Consider the following 22,071-nt stretch of genomic DNA (forward strand, 5'->3'; position numbering starts at 1 on the left):
CTCCCGCATGCTAGAGGATGGGCTCCAGATTTGGTTCGCCTCTCGGGACTAGATTCTTTTGATCATCTCATTTCAAATCAAATTTTAATACAAGGACGCATCTAATGTACAAATGGTCTTTTTTTGGTTGAATACAATTTTACATTCATTCAAAAAAAAAAAAAAAAAAAATAAATAAATAAACTGAACACAAATGTTTTTAAAGAATCAATAGGACAACAACAATTTTAATCTGAACACAAATGTTTTTTTTTTCTAAAAAAATTGAGATGTCCTTTAAGTCTATTTTAATTAAGAAAATATTAGCTCTAAAAATAACAATCTTAAATCACAAACGGGTGGAAGCCCCTTTGGCCCATTGGTTGACCAAAGGTTGATTAATGCTTCTACACCAAGAGGTCTGGGGTTCGAGTCCCAGGTATTGTGATTTATTAACAAATTTGCAGATTAATGGAGGCAAGTGTGCAAGAGATCTCCAGCGATGTACAATTATAGCCGTTCGCCAGGATTCTACGCAGGGATGGAAGTGTCGCCAGGTCGTGGATCATTGAAGGTATTCATCAAGATTACGAAGAAAGAAGTATAGTATGTCGTGAATCTAGTAAGGGTCGGAAAGAATTGTCAGTTGTAGAATCGTCTATGTAACAGTTCTCATAATTTGCAATTAATAATAACTCTAGACGACAAAAAAAAAAAAAAATCCTAAACGGAAAACTTATACACACTGTTGTTTTAGCATTTGATTTCACGATTTTAACACACCAAAACACAAAATATTATATATATATATATATATATATATATATATATATATATATTACATAAATATTTTATCTGCATGGTGGTAAATGGTAATATACTAATATTCATTTAATAATTCTAAATATTTTTAGAAAAGGTAAACAAATCCAGAAAAGGAAAAAGAGGTTTCCAATTTGTCCTTTATGTTGGCCGTGATTAACGGAATGGGGACTCTTCTTTTCCTCGTAAAAGACTTGAGAGTTGGATTCTTATTGCTACGTGCCTTGGAAGTGTCGTTGTCTTTTACTTGTCCCGGCGTTTCTGTTAGTCTTTTCCACCCATATTACCACCATAATGGTGGCACCATTACACTAAATTCTTATTGTATAATTAAAGTTTTTTTTTCATACTTAAGGACTATATACTAGTATTTTTCTATAAACTATTTTTTTTTTTTTGATAATCCAGATATCCGGACCGAAACCCGACTAACACCAAGGCTTGAGGCCGGTTCCCTGTCGGACCGTCCGAGCCCAACGCTCAGTGTGTTTCCTGGAGGTCCGAGGGGGCCAAGTGAAAACCTCGGTGGCCAACGGAAATCGAACTGCGGGCACCATATTGGGATTACCCCCTCAAGTACCACTAGCCCAACCCACATTGGTTTTTCTATAAACTATTGATGCCAAGAAAGCAAGAAACGCGATAACAAAGGCTTAATGTATCTATCTCAAGGCTGAGATTATAGCTAACATTCAGGCACATCTTTGAGAAGATTGTTGTGGCATAGACAATATTTCGATTTAATCCAATGGAGAGTATATGTTTTCTAGATCCATAAAATTAAATATTTGGTGTGCAAGTAATATAATTATTACTTTCTCTTTTGCACTTACGCAAGGAGGAAGAGGCATCTTCATGTCCCCCATTATATAAATCATTATAAGCAGTCACGTTTGGTCCCATTTATAGTAATGGAGATCCATACAGTCTTTATCTAATTTTTTTTTTAACAAATTAACCAAAAAGTGATTAATTTAACATAAGCTAAGAGAATAATAACATAAAGTAGCACCATATATATAAACTATCTTTCTTTTCACCGAATAATATATGCAAATGCAAACATCAAAGTTCAAAAACCCATAAAAAAGCAAACCCACCTCAACTAAAAAACACAAATCCCTTTCTCTTTTTTTTTGTTTTTGTTTTCACTTTTAATTTGTTGCAATGATAACAACGATATAGTTTGACTAAACAATAAGTAATATAACTTAGTTGAAATAAAGAAAGAAAGTGCTTTTAAGAGTGTAGTAGTCTTGAGAGGAAATCAAATAACAATCTTCATCAAGGGTTGAACTTATTAGTGCCTTGCTCCTCAACAAACTCTTCAGGCTGTTCATTCATCAAGTTCTTCTCCCACTTGGAGTTGTACGGATCCTTAAAACTGTTCTCCTCGTTGTTGTTTCCGTACGAATACGATTGCTGCTCGTAGTTAGTCTCGGTTGCGGGGGATGAATAATAACCAGCGGGGCTTTTGCTGTGAGACTTTCGGTAGTAATGGCCGTGGTTTCTGTCGTTGTAAAGGTCGTAGTAGTAGCTACCTTTCTCCATGAACCTTGTGTCACTCATGCCTTGTCTCTCCAAGTTGTGGCTGTAACCTTTGTACGGTGTTTCACGTTCTAGCTCTGTCCCGTAAGCGTTAGAGTTGTAGACGTTTCTCTTGTTGTCTTCATTATTCTCGGGGAAAGACTCTTCCTTGACGTTTGCATCGTACTTGTAGTTGTTGTTGTTGTTGAACTCTTCCTTGGCGTAATTCTCATCGTACTTGTTGTTGTTGAACTCTTCCTTGAAGTTTGCATCGTACTTGTTGTTGTTGTTGTTATTGAACTCTTCATTGTTGTAACCGTTAGTGCCGTAGGTCTCTGTTGTCTTCGGGTACTTTTCGTCGTAGTTGTTGAAAGACTCCTCGGTCTCGCTCAGGCTTGGAGTGGAGAAAGTCTTGCTGTTGACTTTTTCATCGTACTTGTTGTTATTGTTGAACTCTTCTTTGTTGTCGTTGTTGTTATTGTAGGTGGTCTCGTGACCATACAAGCCATAGCCGTTTTCAGACTCGGGGACAAAGGTAGGATCTTGTTCTTGCTCTTTCTTGTTGGGGACGGATTCTTCTACGGTGGTTTTCTCGCTAGTCTCGAGAGGGATGAAACTGTTAGGGTTTTGATCTTTAGGGGATTCTCTATGGAATTTTCCAAAGAAATAGCTGTCTCTTGCATGGATTTGAGTGGAGAGAAGAACAAGTGTAGTGAAGAAGAAGAAGAGGGAGGTTCTAATGGAGAGAGCCATGATGTGTGAAGTATAGTGTGATAGAGAGAAGAGAAGGGACAATTAGATATAGTGGGTTTATTGAGAGCTAGTGTGAGCTTATATATATTGAAAGACTCTAAGCTCTCTGTGGCTTTTTTTCTCTCTTCTTTCACTTTTTTCTTTAGAAATTGTGGACTTTTTTAATGTGTTTTAATTTGAAGTCGTTAGGTGGAAACTGGGACTGGATAGGTGATAATGGTTGATGGTGGGTCCATTAGGATGAGATGATTTTTCAAAGCGGTAGCTCAGCTTTCTTGCCTATAAGATTAGTTTATCAGAAAAGGTTATTAACCATCCTTTTGGTTTGTTAACTTTACCAAATTACAATTGTCGACTAGTTTAGTCGAGATGAGAACATGGATCGTATTTTACTAGTCTTGTTGAAAACAAATATGGACAAGGAATAGATAGAGAGGCTTTTTTTTTTTTTTTTTCCATTCATCCATATCATACATACTGTCATTGTTGCTTAGCAGCTTAGGAGTTGAACCAAATTCAAGTCCTATCATAAAAGTTTTCATATTGGTAGCAGTAGCTGGAAGCTACATATTTTTAAGAAATATAAATACACTTGTTATTATTTAAATTGCAAAATATTAGCATTTTTGTTAATCCTATCCCTTATCATACCGATTTCTCATAATAGTTGTTAAAAACTCCTAACTGCACCGCCAATATGATTGTTTAAGAGCCACACATATAAAGTGATAGTTAACCAAAACATGAATCAATCCACTAATTCATATTTTTCACTTGAAATTTTACATGATAGTATTTCAACCAAAAATTTAAGTGTAATATACATCTAACATGAATCAGGAGTCCAAGTTTATATCTTACTGCAATTTATATAATGAATCATACACCATAAGAAATTTGTGATGCATCACACTCAAAATTTTATAATTATATAATATAATAAAGCTGATTTATTATCTTAATTATCTCAAATTGCACTAGGCCAATCCACATGGTTATTGCTAACAACATTTTAAATATCTTAATTATAGTCCTAACTCCTAAATAATACTCTCTCTGTTTCGTTTTAGTTGTCGTTTAAGGTTTTTTCACACAAACTAAGAAAAACATTAAATTTTCTGTTTTACCCTTTATTAATATATCCTATAAATTTTTTCATTGGCCAAAACATTAAAACAGTAGTGATAATACTGGAATTTTTACCAAACATTTGCATTGAAAACCTAAAACGAAACTAAATTTAAGTACTAAAACGACAACTAAAACGAAACAGAAGAAGTAAAAAAAATTTTGTATTTGTTTATAAACATTATTCTTCCTAATTTTTCCCCTTAATAAATCGACATAACAGTGTCGTGTTGATCATTGAATAGCCTCGAGATGCTTTTCTTATGTAAAAATCACTTTATAGTTATGTCTCCAACTTTCCCGATCTTCAAGCAAACTTATAGCATTTGATTATTTTGGATGGTCAGACAAAGCCACACTTATATAAAGCTGATTTGAAATGCACCAGTAAATTCAGTAATTTTTATCATCATGTGCTACTCGTAATCATTCTGGCTTTATAATACGAGCAAACAAGAATAATAGATGTGTGTTTTCTAAAATACTGTGTTATCAATGAATAGATATGTAGATAGTTGTGTGTTTTGTTTTCTAATAAACTGCGTGATATTGAATAAAATAACATGTTATTAAAAAAAAAAATTATTTGTTTAAGTTACAGTGTTACACACTAGTTTTAAAATATAATTTGAGGATTTAATTACAATCAAGTATTAGGTTATTAATTATAAAATGAATAAGATCATTGACGTAATTAATGAAAAAATGTAAGGTTCGTTAGTGCATATACATGTTTTTTACTGTCTTTTTTCTTTTGTGGAAAAAAACCGTGTATTTTGTTTTTTACAGTCTTAAAACTTATTTAGTTAACACAAGAAGTCACGGCGAATCGCATAGTTTTGCAAATATTTTTGTTTTTCTATAAAGCAAACTAAAACTTTGTCGTCCTTGTCCTTCCTCTGTGGTGTGGTTTCACTTTGTCCAAAAAAGGAGAAAGAAAATAGGATATTAGAAAGAAAACAAAGAGGGAGAAATTGAGAGGCGAGTAATAATGCGAGGATTGAGGGAGGGTTAGTGGGAATTGCCCCAATCCCACTGATCACTATGGAGACACCAATACACATATCATGTGACTCTAGTCTCTATTGTGAGTGATTAAATTTCTTGACTCTATATTTCCTCATATATATTTTTCAATCATAAAGAGATACACGTCTAAACTTCTAAGATATGCACTTACAAAAATGTATAAATGATCAAATTTTGTTTCTCGACAATGTAGTAGATAACTCATATGAACATTTTTTTTTTTTTTTGTCAAACTATAACTCATATGAACATAATACTAGAATTTATAGAAAAAGTAAACAAATAAATTATCAACAGAAAAGGAAAAAAGAGAGCTAGATGTTACAATTAAATTATAATGTCAAGCAACATTGAGTAATTCGGGGATGAGTATGAGAGAGTAGGTATTTTCACGTTTTCAGACGTTGAGACATATTAATAACATACCAACCATTTGAAAAGCTAAAAGGATTTAACAAAATAAAAGCTGAAAGGAATATAAATGAGAAGACTAAAGTGCATGTATAGTGTATTTGTTAAATAAATAAAAGACGGATACAATGGAAAAGAAAAAGAAAAAAAAAAGTGTAGAAGAAAAAACAAATTGGAAGATTTACTAATGGTTTGACCCAGAAAAAAAAAAGTTAATGCAATATATCAATCAAAGACAAAGACTCGAAAGTGTTGGGGAGATTTTGTGGCGTGACTAGCGGAATGGGACCGACAAAAGAGAGGTCGTGTGGTGGGAGTAGTCGAGCTTTGTAGGACCGTTGCATCAACAAATCAATCTCTCGAGAGACATTTTGTAATTTAAGGCATACTAAAATGTAGTTTTCCATGCTATAATAACTATTTATATTAAGTTTTTTTTGGAAAAAAGATACTCAGCTACACGAAGTATGACGGAATACATGGCTACACATGCCAAGTTTAAAAATGTACAACAAACTACACGAACTAAATGTATTGCATGCCCACATATACCAACTATATGACGACATGTGCTTAACATCACGAACATTTATTCCGGTACACTAATCAACGAAATCCGGCGTTGACCATTGTTGACCGGCATTGACCAACAAAAATATTCAAAAATTTTTTTAGTAATTAGTTAATTTTTTTAGTATTGACCGGTAGTGATTTTAATAATTAGTTAATTTTTTTAACTTCAAAACTAAACTAAAAGTAAAATGAAATAAATTTTATTATTTTTTAGAAAAATTGAGTATATGACTCTTTAATCTAAAGTTTGCATGTTTAAAAAATATTAAGTTTTTTTTGCTAAAATCAAAATCATAATACATAGTTAAAAACATAGAAAATTTTACATACTCTTTAGTCTAACTTTAATATATTATTAATTTATGTAATTAAAATTATTAAAAAAATTTTGTAATAACGGATAAAGAACAAAAAAGTTCGTAATTTGTTTTTTTTAATATATAGCAAATAAAAAATCTAACGATATTGATTTTAGCAAAAACATTTATAAAATAAGAAGTTAATGTTTTTATTGACAATGTAAAAATAAGGAATTCGCTTAATTATTTTTATTTCACTTTTATTTTAGTTTTGAAATTGAAAAAACTAACTAATTATAATAATCAATTTATTAAATATATATACAAAATTTATTTAAGTTGAATATACTATATAGAATGTGTTTTCCTCTTTAATTATACAATACAATAAAAGATTTAATAGAATAATTTTTTGTTTTTGTTTTTAATATTAAAATATAAAAAAAATTGAATATTTTTGTTGGTCAATACCGGTCAACGATGGTCAACGCCGGATTTCGATGATTAATATACCAGAATAAGATGTTCGTGATGTTGACCACATGTCGTCATATAGTTGGTATATGTGGGCATGCAATACATTTAGTTCGTGTAGTTGGTTGTACATTTTTAAACTTGGCATGTGTAGCCATGTATTCCGTTATACTTCGTGTAGCTGAGTATCTTTTTTCCTTTTTTTTTTTAATTAGATAATGAAAAAGATCAAACTTCCAAACAAGTTAAGAAAATTATGCTCAAAATGTATGAATTAACCCAAGATGATAATAATGAACGAGTGATCTCAATCTATTGTACTACAATATGGAATTTCTGAATTTCTTGCAGAGAGAATGTGTAAGGAATTTATTACTCAGTAAAAGAACTTTTCATTTTCCAATAATGTGGTCTTGTATATAAAAACTTTCACTACAGTACATGTAGTAAAATCATATCACGTTAAACCCTAAAAAGGCTACTCCTACTTAGTACTTACGACAAACATCATCTAACGTAAAACAACGAACAAGGGACTTGACTTTGTCTGCATCTCTTTGGGTTTGTCTCTTTTTCCAAAAACAAAATTCAGTCTCCAACAATTGAACTTGGATACAACTGTGCACCTTACCCCATAACAACTGGTTTAAACCACTGATTAACCGGATTTTCGGTTTGTTCACGGATGCAATAGATCCTACTAGGATCCTCCTACGGATCTCAAAGCTTAAAACTAGACAATTTCTTGAGCAATGAGAAGCAAAACCAATCTGAACATTTCTGATGCATCGGTTGATCATGTCATCCAGAAACCAAACTAGGAAGAGAGTAAGATCCAAGCTCCAAACACTGGGAAGGTAATCAGTGCAGATGCCTGGAGATTTCATTTTTACAGATTTGATTGAGGATCAGACAAATCAAACATTGGTTTAAACCATTTGAAGATCAGGAAAATATGAACTGACATACCATGAAAAACACCACTTCTCTGTTTGCCAGAGCCGCTGTGATCTCGGTTCTTTCCATTTCATGCTCGATGAAGCCTTGCAACTATAAATAATCAAAGCAAAGTGCGGTTACCGAATAATTCGATCTAAATTATGGAGATTGTGAAAATGTGATTATTTGAAACAAAACCTGGTGGTGATATTTGGTAATAGCTGCCCAGAGGCTTTTTAACTGTGACAGGGCTTGTGTGAGATACGGTTGCACAGAGAGAACCTTCTTTCCTTTCCAGTGAATGTCAAATGCTTCATCAACTTTGGGCAGATGTTTTCTTTGGATGTCGCTCATGAGCTAGAGACATATACACAAAGGAGAGATAAGAGGCTATGAGGTGATTAAAAGACGGTTTCAGTGTATATTCCTCTGATTTCATATCACTGTGAGTCTAACCGCTGGATTTGAATTTTACCTTCACGAACGGGCATCTGCTAGGTGTGTGATGCCTTCGGTTATTGAATTCTCTCATCTTCAAGATGCATTAGGAACAGAGAAAACCATCATCAGTGGCGTGAATTTATACCCCACTTGGTCACAACTCACAAGATTCAACTGCATTAAGCGAAAGAAACTTAAAAGCAAAAATTAAAGACCTGCTCAAGATGCTGAACCTGAATCCACTGCTCTGTAACAACTTCTGTCATCTAAAAATGATAGAGAAAGTAGGTCAGTCAGAACCAAAAGAGCTTGAAGCATTTCGTGAGCAACAATCTGAAAACTCATTTACATACAAACATATCAGAAATAGACAGATTTCATTTGCTACCACATCAAAAGGACAAACATAAACAAGACAAGGACAAAGCCAAACAAAAGTGGGGTAATGTGGACACATGAAAAATTTAGTTACATAGATTATTAGATGCTTAAATACCAAACATATTTAAGTTACATTCAGAGTTTAAAGGAGAAGGTAAGAAAGAATCAATCGATAGAAATAAATATGAAGTGAACTAAGAGATGATTCTGATCTACAAAGAATAGTTCATAATTTCTGCTTTGGATAGAAAATTAAAGGAATGGGTGAAGTAAAACAAAGCCAATAATAACCTGTTCAACTTCCAAAGCCTTAGCTTTAAGTTTATCCTTAGCTTCTCTTGCTTTATCCTCTAAAACGTGAAGCTCAAAGTTGGTTGTTCTCAAGGCAGCCCATAGGAGTTTAACCTAGCATTGCCAACCCTGTTCTTTAGATTAGTGGAGTTGAAGAAAAAGTAAATTGAGCCTTGGCAGAACACGTTTGGGAAATAAACCAAAAGAAAAAACACTTAAAGGAACTGAATAGCCACATGGCTGAACAGACCTCTTCTTCCAACTCGCTTATCCTCTTTTGAACCAAAGGTAAGCCGCTCTGAGATCAAATAGCAAGTGTCAGCAATGCAACTACCATCACAATAAAGAAACTGATTATAAACAGAAACAAAGACCCTAATTCAAGAGCAGCAACATAATTAAACTCAATAATATGCTTTTAAGGTTTATAAACTGATTCAAATACACCTAGAATCAAGTGCTTATCCATACAATTAGGCAAGTTTTCGTATCACCAATACTTAAACATCCTACATGAAAGCCTTTTAGCTAATTTTACTTAAGATAGCTAAATGTTCAATACATTCTCCTTAGAGAACCAAACCAACCTTGTCAATGTATGAAGCAGCCTGCAAATCATGGATCTGACTTTCAGCAACTTGAATCAACTTCTCACGCTCTTTCAAGTAAAGGGTCTTAGCATCCAGCTTCTGTATGGTCGCCTCAAGAACAGCTTCTACACGATCAGAGCCAATCGATTCACAGAAAACAAAACAATTAGCAAAAAAAAAAAATATCCATTTTGTGCTAAACCCAAAAGCACTAGGGACAAGAAGAGACAAAATTTTACCCAATTGAGGTATTCTGAGCTTAGCTGCGTCCAGATCATTGACCAAGTTCTGATTAGAACCGATCTGCTGGACTTCAGAGGATAAAACACAGAGTGGTGTAATAATGAAAAACAGAGCAGCCAAATGCATCCCCATTCTCTGTTCACCGGAGTTCAGACGTCCCCGGCGCCGGCAACTAAAGACAACAATTTCGTCTCTCCTCTTCTTCTTCAGCGAGATTTCGAGTCAAAGCTTCCTACTTTGAGTCGAATCGTAACTCTCTAAATTCAGGTTCTTTCGATTTTCTCTGCCTCTGTGATTAATTTCAGGGACGAAAACTGAACCGGGTTTGAAAAAAAAAAACTGAATTGAACCGGTTTAAAAACGACAAGGATTGTAAACTCCAAAACAATAAACGGCATGATGTTTACTCTCAAAACAAGTGGTTCCCAAAAAAACTGGGGGATATGGATAATCTTGCAACCTGCGGATCTGAAAGACAAAAAACAAACACAAACACGAGACCAAAGCTCGTAAAGCCCTTCCAGAGTTGTTGTATTAATTTAGTTTACCAATTAATAAAATCAAATACTAATTAATAAAATCAAATACTAAATAAATAAAAAGCCAAGAAAAAGGAGGAAGATTTGTATCATAAAAAGCTTGATAAACACATCAACGGCAGAAACACACATAAGCACGCGATTCGCTGTAGAATCCTCAAGTTTCGATTTTTTTTTTCTTTCATTTACACAAAAAAAAACTTTTTTTTTTTTTTAATAAGAAACAAGATTTTAATTAGAAGAGAAAAAAAAAAGAATATGAAGAAGGTTGAAATTGAGATGAGTGGTACGAGCCCTGTTGTTGTTTTTGTTCCTTTATGGTTTTTATCGATTTTACTATTATTATTGTTCTTCTTCTTCTTCTTCTTCTTCTTACTCTTCTTATATATTCTACTTGTTTTATTTTTACGTTTTTCGACAATTATAATTTGGGATCAGGGTTTGTTTGTTGAAAGCCCTAGTTTTTGTTTTTGTGTTCTTTGATTCTTGCGGCCGTTTCTGGGTTTCTTCTTCTTCTTCTCTTCCATGGAGATGGGTTCTGATGGCGAAGAAGATCAGATCAGGAGCGTTGGTGATGTTGGTGGTAATCATCTTCATAAGAAGAAGAAGATTGATAATTCCTCCTCCAAGGATGGTGGTCGTGTCAAGCCTAAGCGTCAGATGAAAACTCCGTTTCAGCTTGAAACCTTGGAGAAAGTTTATTCAGGTTCTTCTGATTCATCTCAATTATTTGATTCTTCTTCTTCTTCTTCCCTTTGTTCTTAGTATTTATGTTGTTGAATTGTTCCTTGTTTCTCTGTTGTTGTTGATTTCAGAGGAGACGTATCCTTCGGAGGCCACGAGGGCTGACTTATCTGAGAAATTGGATTTGTCAGATCGACAATTACAGATGTGGTTTTGCCATAGACGGTTAAAGGACAAGAAGGATGGTCAGTCCAAGAAACCCGCGAAATCAGCGGTTCAATCGTCTGCTTTAGCGTCTTCCGTTCACGAGTTACCGCCTGCTGGATCGGTACCTGAGCAAGATTCCAGATCTGATTCGGGCTCTGAGTCAGGTTGCAGTCCTTATTCCAACTCAAGGAGGAATTTTGCTAGTGGTAGTAGTAGTTCTCGAGCTGAATTGGATGAATACGACACAATGGGAAAGGCGAGTTATGAGTCACGCTTGTCGACTATGGTGCGTAGAGCTATTGTCTGTATTGAGGCACAGTTAGGTGAGCCATTGAGAGATGATGGACCTATTCTTGGTATGGAGTTTGATCCTTTGCCTCCTGGTGCATTCGGAACACCTATAGGTATACATTACTTTCTATGTTTGCCGTGTTTTATGACTTGTATAACCAATGGCATACTTGATGTTAGTGTTAGTATTACAATTCTTGTGATAAGTAACTCTCTAACTTTGTTTTCACTGTCATTGCAGGGATGCAGAAACACTTAGTTCATCCGTATGAGAGCAATGTGTATGAGCGATATGATGCCCGACCTCAAAGAGTTAGTTTTCTGACTAAATAGATATGCTCTTTTTAGTTTCTTTATTCTGAGCTATAATGTGCCACCTATATATCTCAAATTGACCAGTTGAAGAGGTTACCATAGACTGATGGTCTATGAATTTTATGGTAGGAGTAGTTTTTAGAGTTCTCATTGCATAGAGGTTAACATATTAGTCTTATGGCAGTAGTAGTCTCTCATCATTGTCCGAAAGATGAATTCCGCATTGCTGTTTATATTTTCTTTCTTGTCCATTCATGTAATCATAGTTTTATTATATTTTCTTTTTACTACTTTGCTTAACTTATTTGCTTTTGTTGATTATAGTCTCATGCTGTTGCCCGTTCTTTCCATGAGCAACAATCTCTGGATGATCCGTCTTCTTATACACCTGAGATCTATGGACGATACTCTGAAAATCATGCACGTGGTATGGACTATGAAATTGCACGTTCTAGGAGTTCATCATTTATGCACGCGAATGGGCCTTTACCAAGGTCCTATGTTACCCCTGGACATGCGTCTCGTAACTGTTCTACATCTCAACAAGCCATGCCAATCCCCATTGAATCAGCTCATCGTGGTGATAGATTCCTGCTGGAAAAGGATTCATCAGTCCTCGGTACAGAAGATCCATATTTGTTGCCTGATGGGGTGCGTAAGAGTAATGATGTGCATCGGAAGGGAAAGGTAGCTTCATGTGCCAACTTTGATTCCATCCGTTTTTGTTGACAAGATGTGTCTTTGTTGTAATGTCATTTTTCTATGTTTACTCTCACAGATTAACGATGATAGACTTGGAAGAGGAAGTGAAATCCGAGAGAATCATGGACCAAAAGATCTTGAGAAGCTAGAAATTCAGAGGAAAAAAGTATTTACTCTTCATTTATCATCTTCTTACTGATTATTTGGAAAGGTCTTATTGTCTTTTATTAGTATCATAACATATATATTGATGAGTTGATGCTTGTGTCCTCAGAATGAAGAACGCATGAGAAAAGAGATGGAAAAGAACGAGCGTGAGAGGCGTAAGGAAGAAGAGAGGTTGATGCGTGAAAGAATAAAAGAAGAGGAGAGGTTACAGCGTGAGCAGCGTCGTGAAATAGAAAGAAGAGAAAAGTTCTTACAGAGAGAAAATGAAAGGGTAAGTTTGGAAAACTCTGCCCAGTTGTTATTCTTTAGTATTTTTTATTAATCCTGCTGAGATTGAGCAACTCTTGTGGCAAGAGTTGGGAAAGTGAAAATTATCTTTTTGTTGACATGTTAAAGGCGGAGAAAAAGAAGCAAAAAGACGAGATTCGTCGAGAGAAAGACGCTATTAGACGCAAGCTTGCCATTGAGAAGGCAACTGCACGTAGAATTGCCAAGGAGTCTATGGATCTTATTGAAGATGAACAGCTAGAACTGATGGAATTGGCTGCTATTAGCAAAGGATTGCCCTCAGTATTACAGCTTGATCACGACACATTGCAAAATCTTGAAGTTTATAGAGGTATGGTCTCTCAGATTTAGTTAGTAGTGGATTACTTAGTTTTTAGGCTTTACAATCAATTATTTTGGTAATTTATTATTGTATTTTTCCTCTCTGAAATTTTAAGCTTAGTATTAATTTTTACGTTCTTAGTTTGGTACATGCTATGGCCTTGTCTGGAATATTCATATTGATGTAGCATGTTAGAACACTGCCAAGATTTATTGTAATTGCATTGCTTTCTAGGTTGTGTAGTAGCTTTTGTATTTGCTTTCTCTTATAAATCTATCTTCTTCATATACTTACCGAAATCAAGACAGTCAAAGTAATTTGCTTATACCTTACTCGAGTGCCTTAGCTTTATTACAGTGTTGTAATTTATTTCTGGATCTTGCAAGTCATCATAGCTACTCTACTTTTTCAGATTCTCTTAGCACATTTCCACCAAAGTCTTTGCAACTAAAAATGCCGTTTGCCATTTCTCCATGGAAAGATTCTGATGAAACTGTTGGAAACCTTCTAATGGTATGCTGTATTGATCTTCCCTCTCTTCAGCTGCTACCTCATTTAAAATTAGTATTATGATCAGAATAACTTAGAGACCAATTTGGAATCAGTTTGGATTTGTTTTTTCGTGTATTACGCCACCCCTTGTGCACATTTCACATTGCTTATATTGTGATTGCTTTTCAGGTTTGGAGATTCCTGATATCATTTTCTGATGTTCTTGACCTATGGCCTTTTACACTGGATGAGTTTATTCAGGCTTTTCATGACTATGTAAGTCTCTCTTTAGTACCTATGGCATGTTTTCTCGTGTTCTATAGTTGTTTCTTTCATTTCATTGTTCTTGCTCTGTATTTGATATAGATTCTATTGTAGGACTCAAGGTTGTTGGGGGAGATACATGTTACTCTTCTGAGATCAATAATACGAGATATCGAAGATGTTGCTAGGACACCTTTTAGTGGAATTGGAAATAACCAATATACTACAGCCAATCCTGAGGGTGGACATCCGCAAATAGTTGAAGGGGTAACTTTCTTCGTATGTTAATATGCTTTTCTCTTGCTGGTTTTGTTCAGTGGGCTTCATCTTTCATATGTTTTTTTTTTCTCTTTTAGGCTTATGCATGGGGCTTTGACATTCGTAGCTGGAAAAAGCATTTGAACCCACTAACGTGGCCTGAAATACTGCGACAATTGGCACTCTCTGCTGGATTTGGACCTAGGCTGAAGAAAAAACATTCCCGATTGACCAATACTGGTGATAAGGATGAGGTACTTATTCACGTTTGTGTGCCCCCTAAATCCTAACGAGTGTTTACTCAGGAGGTGATGGTAGTAGTATATATGTAAACAAAAAAATGAAATCCTGGAAGCTAAGCGAGGCTTTTGACATAAAGATGGTTTTAGTTTATTCTTAAACATTGTTTTGGTTTGTTGTGTATGCAGGCTAAAGGTTGTGAAGATATCATTTCTACTATCCGAAATGGTTCAGCAGCTGAAAGTGCTTTTGCATCGATGCGGGAGAAAGGGTTGCTCGCCCCTCGCAAGTCAAGGCATCGGTTGACACCTGGAACCGTCAAATTCGCAGCCTTTCATGTACTATCTCTTGAGGGAAGCAAGGGACTGACAGTATTAGAACTTGCTGACAAGATTCAGGTAAATATATAATCTATATTTATTCTGCAGTTTTCATCGTAACTGAAAATATTTCATTTACATCGTTTTTATGGTTTCCTTTGAAAGAAATCTGGACTTCGGGACTTGACAACAAGCAAGACACCAGAGGCTTCTATTTCTGTTGCATTGACAAGAGATGTGAAACTCTTCGAAAGAATAGCTCCTTCGACTTATTGTGTACGAGCTCCTTATGTGAAGGATCCTGCGGATGGAGAGGCAATACTCGCAGATGCCAGGAAGAAGATAAGGGCATTTGAAAATGGATTTACAGGTCCAGAAGATGTGAATGATCTTGAAAGGGATGAAGAATTTGAAATTGATATTGATGAGGATCCTGAGGTTGATGATTTAGCTAGTCTGGCAAGTGCATCAAAAAGTGCCGTTCTAGGTGAAGCGAATGTTTTGTCAGGAAAGGGGGGAGATACTATGTTCTGTGATGTTAAAGCTGATGTAAAGAGTGAGCTTGAGAAGGAGTTTCCATCTCCTCCTCCAAGCAGTATGAAGAGCATTGTTCCACAACATAGTGAGCGGTTTAAAGATACAGTGGTTGGCTGCGTGGATAACGTGGTTGATGAAAGCAACCAGGGCCAATCATGGATTCAAGGTCTTACGGAAGGGGATTACTGTCATCTAAGTGTTGAAGAGCGCCTTAATGCCCTTGTTGCTTTAGTCGGCATTGCCAATGAAGGAAACTCCATCAGAGCTGGTCTTGAGGTAAAGTCTGGGTTTTCTTTTATCAGCTTTCCTCTTGAACAGAGTAGAACTTGACCTTTTGAGTCCATTATTGGTTATCTGATTTAAATTTATTCACAGGATCGTATGGAAGCAGCAAATTCTCTTAAAAAGCAAATGTGGGCTGAAGCACAGTTAGATAACAGCTGTATGAGAGATGTACTTAAGCTTGATTTTCAAAACTTAGCAAGCAGCAAAACCGAATCAACGATGGGTCTACCAATCATCCAAAGCTCTACTCGTGAGAGGGATAGTTTCGATAGAGACCCTTCTCAACTTCTAGATGAAACAAAGCCCCTGGATGATCTTTCGAACAATCTTCATAAATCATCTGCTGAGAGAGCACTTATTAATCAGGATGCCAATATAAGTCAAGAAAATTGTTCTTCCCAACTTGGATATGCTTCAAAGAGATCACGCTCACAATTAAAATCATATATAGGCCACAAAGCAGAAGAGGTGTATCCATACCGATCTTTGCCGCTTGGACAAGATCGGCGCCACAATCGTTACTGGCATTTTGCTGTATCAGTGTCTAAGAGTGATCCTTGCTCGGGGCTCTTATTTGTTGAGCTACATGATGGCAAGTGGCTCCTCATTGATTCAGAAGAGGTAATATAACAACCTTAGCAATTTGTTATTTTTTTCTAGCTTTAAGTTTTTTGATTGCTTTTTGGTTTGCCTTCTGGTTAGATGGAGATTTAACCATGCCTTCTGCGAAATTGTTCTGTGTAGGCTTTTGATGTTCTGGTTGCATCGTTGGATATGCGCGGGATCAGAGAGTCTCATTTACGCATAATGCTGCAGAAGATCGAGGGATCATTCAAAGAGAATGCTTGTAAGAATATAAAGCTAGATAGAAACCCTTTCTTGAAGGAAAAGAGTATTGTGAATCATTCTCCTACAGATTCTGTGAGCCCGTCCAGTGCTATATCAGGGTCAAACTCTGATTCAATGGAAACTTCAACTTCAATTAGAGTTGAGTTAGGTAGAAACGACACCGAGAACAAGAATTTATCAAAACGGTTCCATGATTTCCAGAGATGGATGTGGACCGAGACGTACAGTTCACTACCTTCTTGTGCTAGAAAATATGGGAAGAAGAGATCTGAGCTGTTAGCAACATGTGATGCGTGTGTTGCTTCTTATTTGTCTGAGTATACCCACTGCACTTCTTGTCACCAGAGACTGGACGTGGTTGATAGTTCAGAGATATTAGATTCAGGTTTGACTGTGTCTCCTCTTCCTTTTGGAGTCAGGTTGCTCAAACCACTACTTGTTTTTCTCGAGGTATAGCATAAATGAACTTTGTCGACTTAGGCGCCGATTCTTTGGGTACCAACTCTTGACAACTCAATTTTTATTGACAGGCATCTGTTCCAGATGAAGCTCTTGAATCATTTTGGACAGAGGACAAAAGAAAAATTTGGGGGTTTAGGTTGAATGCTTCATCATCACCTGAAGACCTTTTGCAGGTTCCATCATCTTGTTTTTCTTTCCGAAATTAATGCAAATTGGAATGATGTTTTGATTTTAAACCCGATGTCTTCCTTTTTTTTGGTTTTGATAGGTGTTGACTTCCTTAGAGAGTGCAATCAAGAAAGAATCTTTGTCATCCAATTTTATGTCGGCAAAGGAGCTTTTGGGAGCTGCTAATGCTGATGTTGATGATCCGGGATCAGTGGACATTCTTCCATGGATACCAAAGACAGTATCAGCGGTTGCTTTGAGACTTTCAGAACTTGATGCATCCATTATTTATGTGAAGCCAGAGAAACCTGAGCTGATCCCTGAAGATGAGAACGAGCAGATTGTAAGTTTTCTAGACCATATTGGTTCAAGAATTGTGGAAATATTTTTCTACTTTAATCTTTTGGAAGTTATTTTTATGGTTTTGGAATCTTATTTTACCCACGTTATGCAGAGCCTTTTCCCTGGAGATTCCCCTTTCAAAGGCAAAGGACCCAAAGAGCAAGGAGATCAAGACGAGGTTGTTCCAAACTCGGGTAACAGACGTAATAAACGTGCACGGGTAAGCTTGGGATCTGGATCAAACAGAAAGGTGAAGAGGAAGAAAGCGCAAAGCGGTCTTAACAAATTTGTCGTGGGTAGGAGAAATGTTGCAGTCAATAGTAACTTAATGACCGTTGAGTTGAACCACCAAGTCCCTGGAAAAGGAAAGAGGACGGTTAGAAAAAGACCAGAGAGGATCGATGAGGATAATGACCACCTAGTCAATAGAATGGCTAATATTGTTAGGCCTAAAAGCGAAGAAGTTGAAGAAGATGAGGAAGAAGAAGAGCAAACATTCAGAGACATTGATGAAGACTGGGCAGCGGGTGAAACTCCTAGAGAGATTGATGAAGACTGGGCCAACGAAACACCCAACAGAATGATGACACCGATGCAAGTGGATGATGAAAGTGACAACAGTGTAGGAGTTGAATCAGAGGATGATGATGGTGGTGGTCAGTTTGTGGATTACAGTCAGAGAAATAAGTGGGGGTTGGATTGGAATAGTAACCCAAACGAGGCAATGGAGGAAGAAGTTGTCGGGGTTGGGAGGGTGGAAGGAGAAGATGACGCCGAGATGAGTGAGAGCTCTGAAGATGATGATGCTAATAATGCAGCAAACAATTACGACAGAGAATCAGAAGGTTACAGCAGCAGCGATTCATGAACTTAAGATCTAGTAGCTTGTGAAGAGGGAAGATTACATTCTTGTTGAAGATATATATATATATATTTTTATATAGGAGAAAAGAGAGATAGTATCAGAATAGGTTTTCACCTAAGAGAAGCTATAGAAGAAGAACATTTCTGATTAGTTTTGGTGCAGTTAAAAGCCAAGCCAAGGCATGTATTTAGCAAATGCCTTTGTTATCATAATTAACCATTTCATTATTTTGTTAAGTATAAGTTAATGATTTATGTGTTAATCTCCCAATGCTTAAGGGCTCTGCCTCTCCTCTCTTCTACTGGTTTAAAGTTTTCGATGAACAAGAAATGATTCTCAACAATATGCATGCGAGGGTGTGATTGTGATTTCATACATTTCTTCCGAAGGAGAATCACTAGTCCTAGGATTCATGCAGAATCTCACCATTAAATGTCAAAAGGTATATGCCAAAAAAACATTTTGTATCAAAACCAAAAAAAGAGAGACAATTTGGAGAGGACTTGAAAGATTTGTGTTGTGTGTTTTTCTCAAATTATTGCCATGTGTATTAGCAATGGCCTGAACTTCTTCGGCTTCGATGTCTTAAACTTTTTTGTCTTGAAATTCTTTGGAAAATTACAATTTAAGTTTTGTGTTTTGTATATTAGTTATTTTAAAGTAAAAGGTACTTTCACTAGATGGTCCAAAGTCGAGAGAGACCACTTTTATTGCGTAGTGATCCATTTTCTTAAATTAGTATTACAGGTTGAAAACGAAAAGAAAAAGGCATTTTTAGTTCTTTTGAATCTTCTATACAAAACAAGAATTTTTCATTTGTATATTCCGTAATATTACTAGTGATATGCTGTGAAATTTTTATGACACTGCTACAAAAACCACTCAATTTCTTGTACATAAGAAATATGTTACTCCCTCCGTTTCAATTTAGTTGTCGTTTTAGGATTTAAATTTTGTTTCATAATAGTTGTCGTTTTAGGTTTTCAATGCAAATGTTTAGTGAAAATTCCAGTTTTATCCCTACTGTTTTAATGTTTTAGCCAATGAAATTTTTATAAAATATATTAATAATGGGTAAAACAGAAAATTTAATGTTTTTCTTAATTTGCGTGCAAAAACCTTAAACGACAACTAAAACGAAACGGAGGGAGTAGTAAATACTAAATACTAACTAATTAACATTTAAGCTTCAAAATATAGATATTGAGCAGAAATATAATAGCCAAAAAGGGTGATAAAGAGATGTTAATGTGATTTAGAGCGTCAAACTCTGCAGTAACTCTGCCATATGAAATTTATGATAACACATTTTTTTCTAAAAAGAATTGAATTTGCCAATCAAACCGCTTAATTGTCACAAGTTACAATCGTTATTGAACTATTATATCTTCCTCTCCCTTATTGCTTGTTCTCCGAACATTACAAGCCTAGAGACTCTTTACCATGCCACCAATCAAAGTGGTAAATCTAATAGGAGTATATACTTTATTCATATACTACAAATAGCTTTGTAAGATGGAACATCCATATAAATTTATTCGATGATGACATTAAAAGATCTTTGCAAGATGACATGTTTGTATGAATTTATTCAATCAGCATATTATTAATTAAACTTGATGTGTTATATTTATCCATATCTTAAGGCCATAAGCTACCTACACAATTTTGAACAAGACACATATACGGTAATGATATATTACACATACTATATATGTATATGCAAGCATAGAACATGTATGAAAAATAGAGAAAGTCGAACTTTCGATTGGACAATACAACAAATACTGTATAGAATTTCAAATGGAAACTAAAAAAATCCGAAAATAGTTGTTAAAAGACTTCCTTTTTATTTACCTTGCCAACCAAAAGGAGAAGAGGAAAGTGGGAGAAGGTGGGATGTGAAATAAACTCTAATAGTATTCTTAAAGCTTAAAATTAAAGTGAATGATTAAGCTTAAGGGAATAATTATGATTGCAAGGTAGGAAGATGATCACCAAAACTTGGACAGAATAAATTGGACCGCTGACTCTTCTTCTCCCTGCTTCTATCTTCTAGATGCTTATTGTTATTTATTTCTTTTGCTCAACTTTTTTTCATATTTTAACCTATAAACAAAAACATATTTAACCACGTAGAACCCACAACTACTGTTGTTTTCATAAATTAAATGAATTATTGGACCCATCAGTGCAGATAAATACTAATATAGATCACGAGAAAGCATACGATTCATCAGCTCTTTCTCAATATTTTGCGGGAATTCGACCATTATAATACAAAAGTATATACCTAGGGCTTAACTCTGCTGCGCTAGTAGTTGCTAGGTTTTTCCAAAGAAGGTTGAATCTTATGACTCTTAAAATCTTATGATTAATACATCTCTTGTAATTGGGTATCACACTTGTGACTTCTAACAAATTACAAATTTATAATTTGGAGAGGAAGTGAAGAGGTAATACTAGAGTCTCCAAGATATATGATTAGAAGGTGTATGATTAAATATTCCCTCAAAGTTTGCAAAAGTGCCACTTTCTGATATTTATATGGTCCCACAGATCTTATGGCAAGTGGGATACTTGGGAAAAAGTTTGGGTACAACCACAAAAGCTTCTTTGAAGATTTCACCAAAAGCAAAAGAAAGTGAAAAGGAAACGCCTTTGAGAATAATATATCTAATAGTGAACAAAGTTTTCGTTTGGCTTATTAATATTAGTACATCTTTTATGACCCGAAAAAGATAATGGTTGTGCTAATCTCCTCTATATCTATATAACATTTTCAAAACATGTCATTAACATTTTATATCAAGAAATCAACTGTATTAATTATTATAAATGATTTAATAAGATGGATATGATGAAGAGATCTTTGCTTTTATAAATCTTTTTCTGTAAGGATATATTTTTCTAAACATTTTTATAGCTAAAAAAGAACAAGTACGCATATAGAAAACAGCTTGGGATTACAAGTTGTAACATGCATGTGGAAGCAGAAGGAGTTCATAAAATGATGGGTTGTCCAACTACTCCTAATAACCGTTTCCCTAACGGTTACAATGCGTCGCTCGTGATCTTCATGATCCAAATAACCCTCACACCAATCTTGCTAGCACTGAGTTAACGCTGGCTCTAAAGGTTTAGAAAATACAATTAACTTATAATATGACTATTTGCTTTGCGGATAAAAAAAAGAAACACAAAAAGACCAAACATGCTGTTTTAGTTTGATGTTTGATCTCGTGATATTTGCTTTGGTAAAAAAAGAAACAGACATCGAGATTTGCATGCATGTTTATTTGGTTTCAGCCAGGGCCGGCGCAGAGGACAAGCTACTGAAGTCACCGATTTGGGCCTCAAAATTTGAGGGCCTTTTTATCTAAAAATTTATTAAGTTTTCTTATAAACAATAATTTTTGTAGGGTCTTTTAAAAATATTATGGACGTTTAGAGACAACTACAATATTCTTTTTAATGGTAAAAATTTAATTTAAAATATTTTTTTTTATGGAATTTAATTTTGCTTAGGGCACTCAAATTTACCGGGCCGGCACTGGTTTCAGCAGTCCCTATAGATGGAAGAATGATAAGAC

At 35.2% G+C, this 22,071-nt stretch overlaps 3 protein-coding genes across 3 annotated transcripts; 1 reads left to right on the plus strand and 2 right to left on the minus strand.

Annotated features, from left to right (window-relative positions):
• Positions 1 to 1,797: 1,797 nt before the first annotated feature.
• Positions 1,798 to 3,277, minus strand: LOC9329590 (homeobox protein 2). The gene has a single exon (XM_021013680.1). It carries the CDS (start codon positions 3,079 to 3,081, stop codon positions 2,086 to 2,088), a length of 996 nt encoding a protein of 331 aa, XP_020869339.1. The 5' UTR covers positions 3,082 to 3,277; the 3' UTR covers positions 1,798 to 2,085.
• A 4,251-nt stretch (positions 3,278 to 7,528) lies between these two features.
• On the minus strand, positions 7,529 to 10,380 carry LOC9329591. The gene is made up of 9 exons (XM_021010867.1): positions 9,877 to 10,380; positions 9,635 to 9,762; positions 9,298 to 9,345; positions 9,048 to 9,161; positions 8,591 to 8,641; positions 8,410 to 8,466; positions 8,133 to 8,291; positions 7,965 to 8,045; positions 7,529 to 7,869 (listed from the first exon to the last, which is right to left on the minus strand). The coding sequence occupies exons 1-9, from the start codon at positions 10,010 to 10,012 to the stop codon at positions 7,813 to 7,815; spliced, it is 831 nt and encodes a 276-aa protein (XP_020866526.1). The 5' UTR covers positions 10,013 to 10,380; the 3' UTR covers positions 7,529 to 7,812.
• A 106-nt stretch (positions 10,381 to 10,486) lies between these two features.
• LOC9329592 (homeobox-DDT domain protein RLT1) lies at positions 10,487 to 18,748 on the plus strand. The gene is made up of 18 exons (XM_021010866.1): positions 10,487 to 11,125; positions 11,235 to 11,714; positions 11,843 to 11,913; positions 12,241 to 12,603; positions 12,695 to 12,784; positions 12,893 to 13,057; positions 13,183 to 13,405; positions 13,809 to 13,909; positions 14,078 to 14,164; positions 14,267 to 14,419; positions 14,509 to 14,664; positions 14,839 to 15,048; positions 15,136 to 15,783; positions 15,883 to 16,413; positions 16,537 to 17,091; positions 17,172 to 17,276; positions 17,372 to 17,614; positions 17,726 to 18,748. Exons 1-18 carry the CDS (start codon positions 10,945 to 10,947, stop codon positions 18,479 to 18,481), a joined length of 5,118 nt encoding a protein of 1,705 aa, XP_020866525.1. The 5' UTR covers positions 10,487 to 10,944; the 3' UTR covers positions 18,482 to 18,748.
• Positions 18,749 to 22,071: the final 3,323 nt, after the last annotated feature.

Source organism: Arabidopsis lyrata (genome assembly GCF_000004255.2).
Source record: "Arabidopsis lyrata subsp. lyrata unplaced genomic scaffold ARALYscaffold_1, whole genome shotgun sequence".
NCBI lineage: Eukaryota > Viridiplantae > Streptophyta > Magnoliopsida > Brassicales > Brassicaceae > Arabidopsis > Arabidopsis lyrata.

What these genes read in the sequence shown, in the direction of transcription:
- LOC9329592 (XM_021010866.1), top strand. Translation starts at nt 10,945, where the DNA reads ATGGAGATGGGTTCTGATGGCGAAGAAGATCAGATCAGGAGCGTTGGT. An exon ending in TTCAGGCTTTTCATGACTAT is followed by an intron (nt 14,165 to 14,266) that starts GTAAGTCTCTCT and finishes ATTCTATTGTAG; the next exon opens with GACTCAAGGTTGTTGGGGGA. An exon ending in CCATCAGAGCTGGTCTTGAG is followed by an intron (nt 15,784 to 15,882) that starts GTAAAGTCTGGG and finishes ATTTATTCACAG; the next exon opens with GATCGTATGGAAGCAGCAAA.
- LOC9329591 (XM_021010867.1), bottom strand. Translation starts at nt 10,012, where the DNA reads ATGGGGATGCATTTGGCTGCTCTGTTTTTCATTATTACACCACTCTGT. An exon ending in AGGCTTTGGAAGTTGAACAG is followed by an intron (nt 8,642 to 9,047) that starts GTTATTATTGGC and finishes TATCATTTTTAG; the next exon opens with ATGACAGAAGTTGTTACAGA. An exon ending in TTACCAAATATCACCACCAG is followed by an intron (nt 8,046 to 8,132) that starts GTTTTGTTTCAA and finishes GATTATTTATAG; the next exon opens with TTGCAAGGCTTCATCGAGCA.
- LOC9329590 (XM_021013680.1), bottom strand. Translation starts at nt 3,081, where the DNA reads ATGGCTCTCTCCATTAGAACCTCCCTCTTCTTCTTCTTCACTACACTT.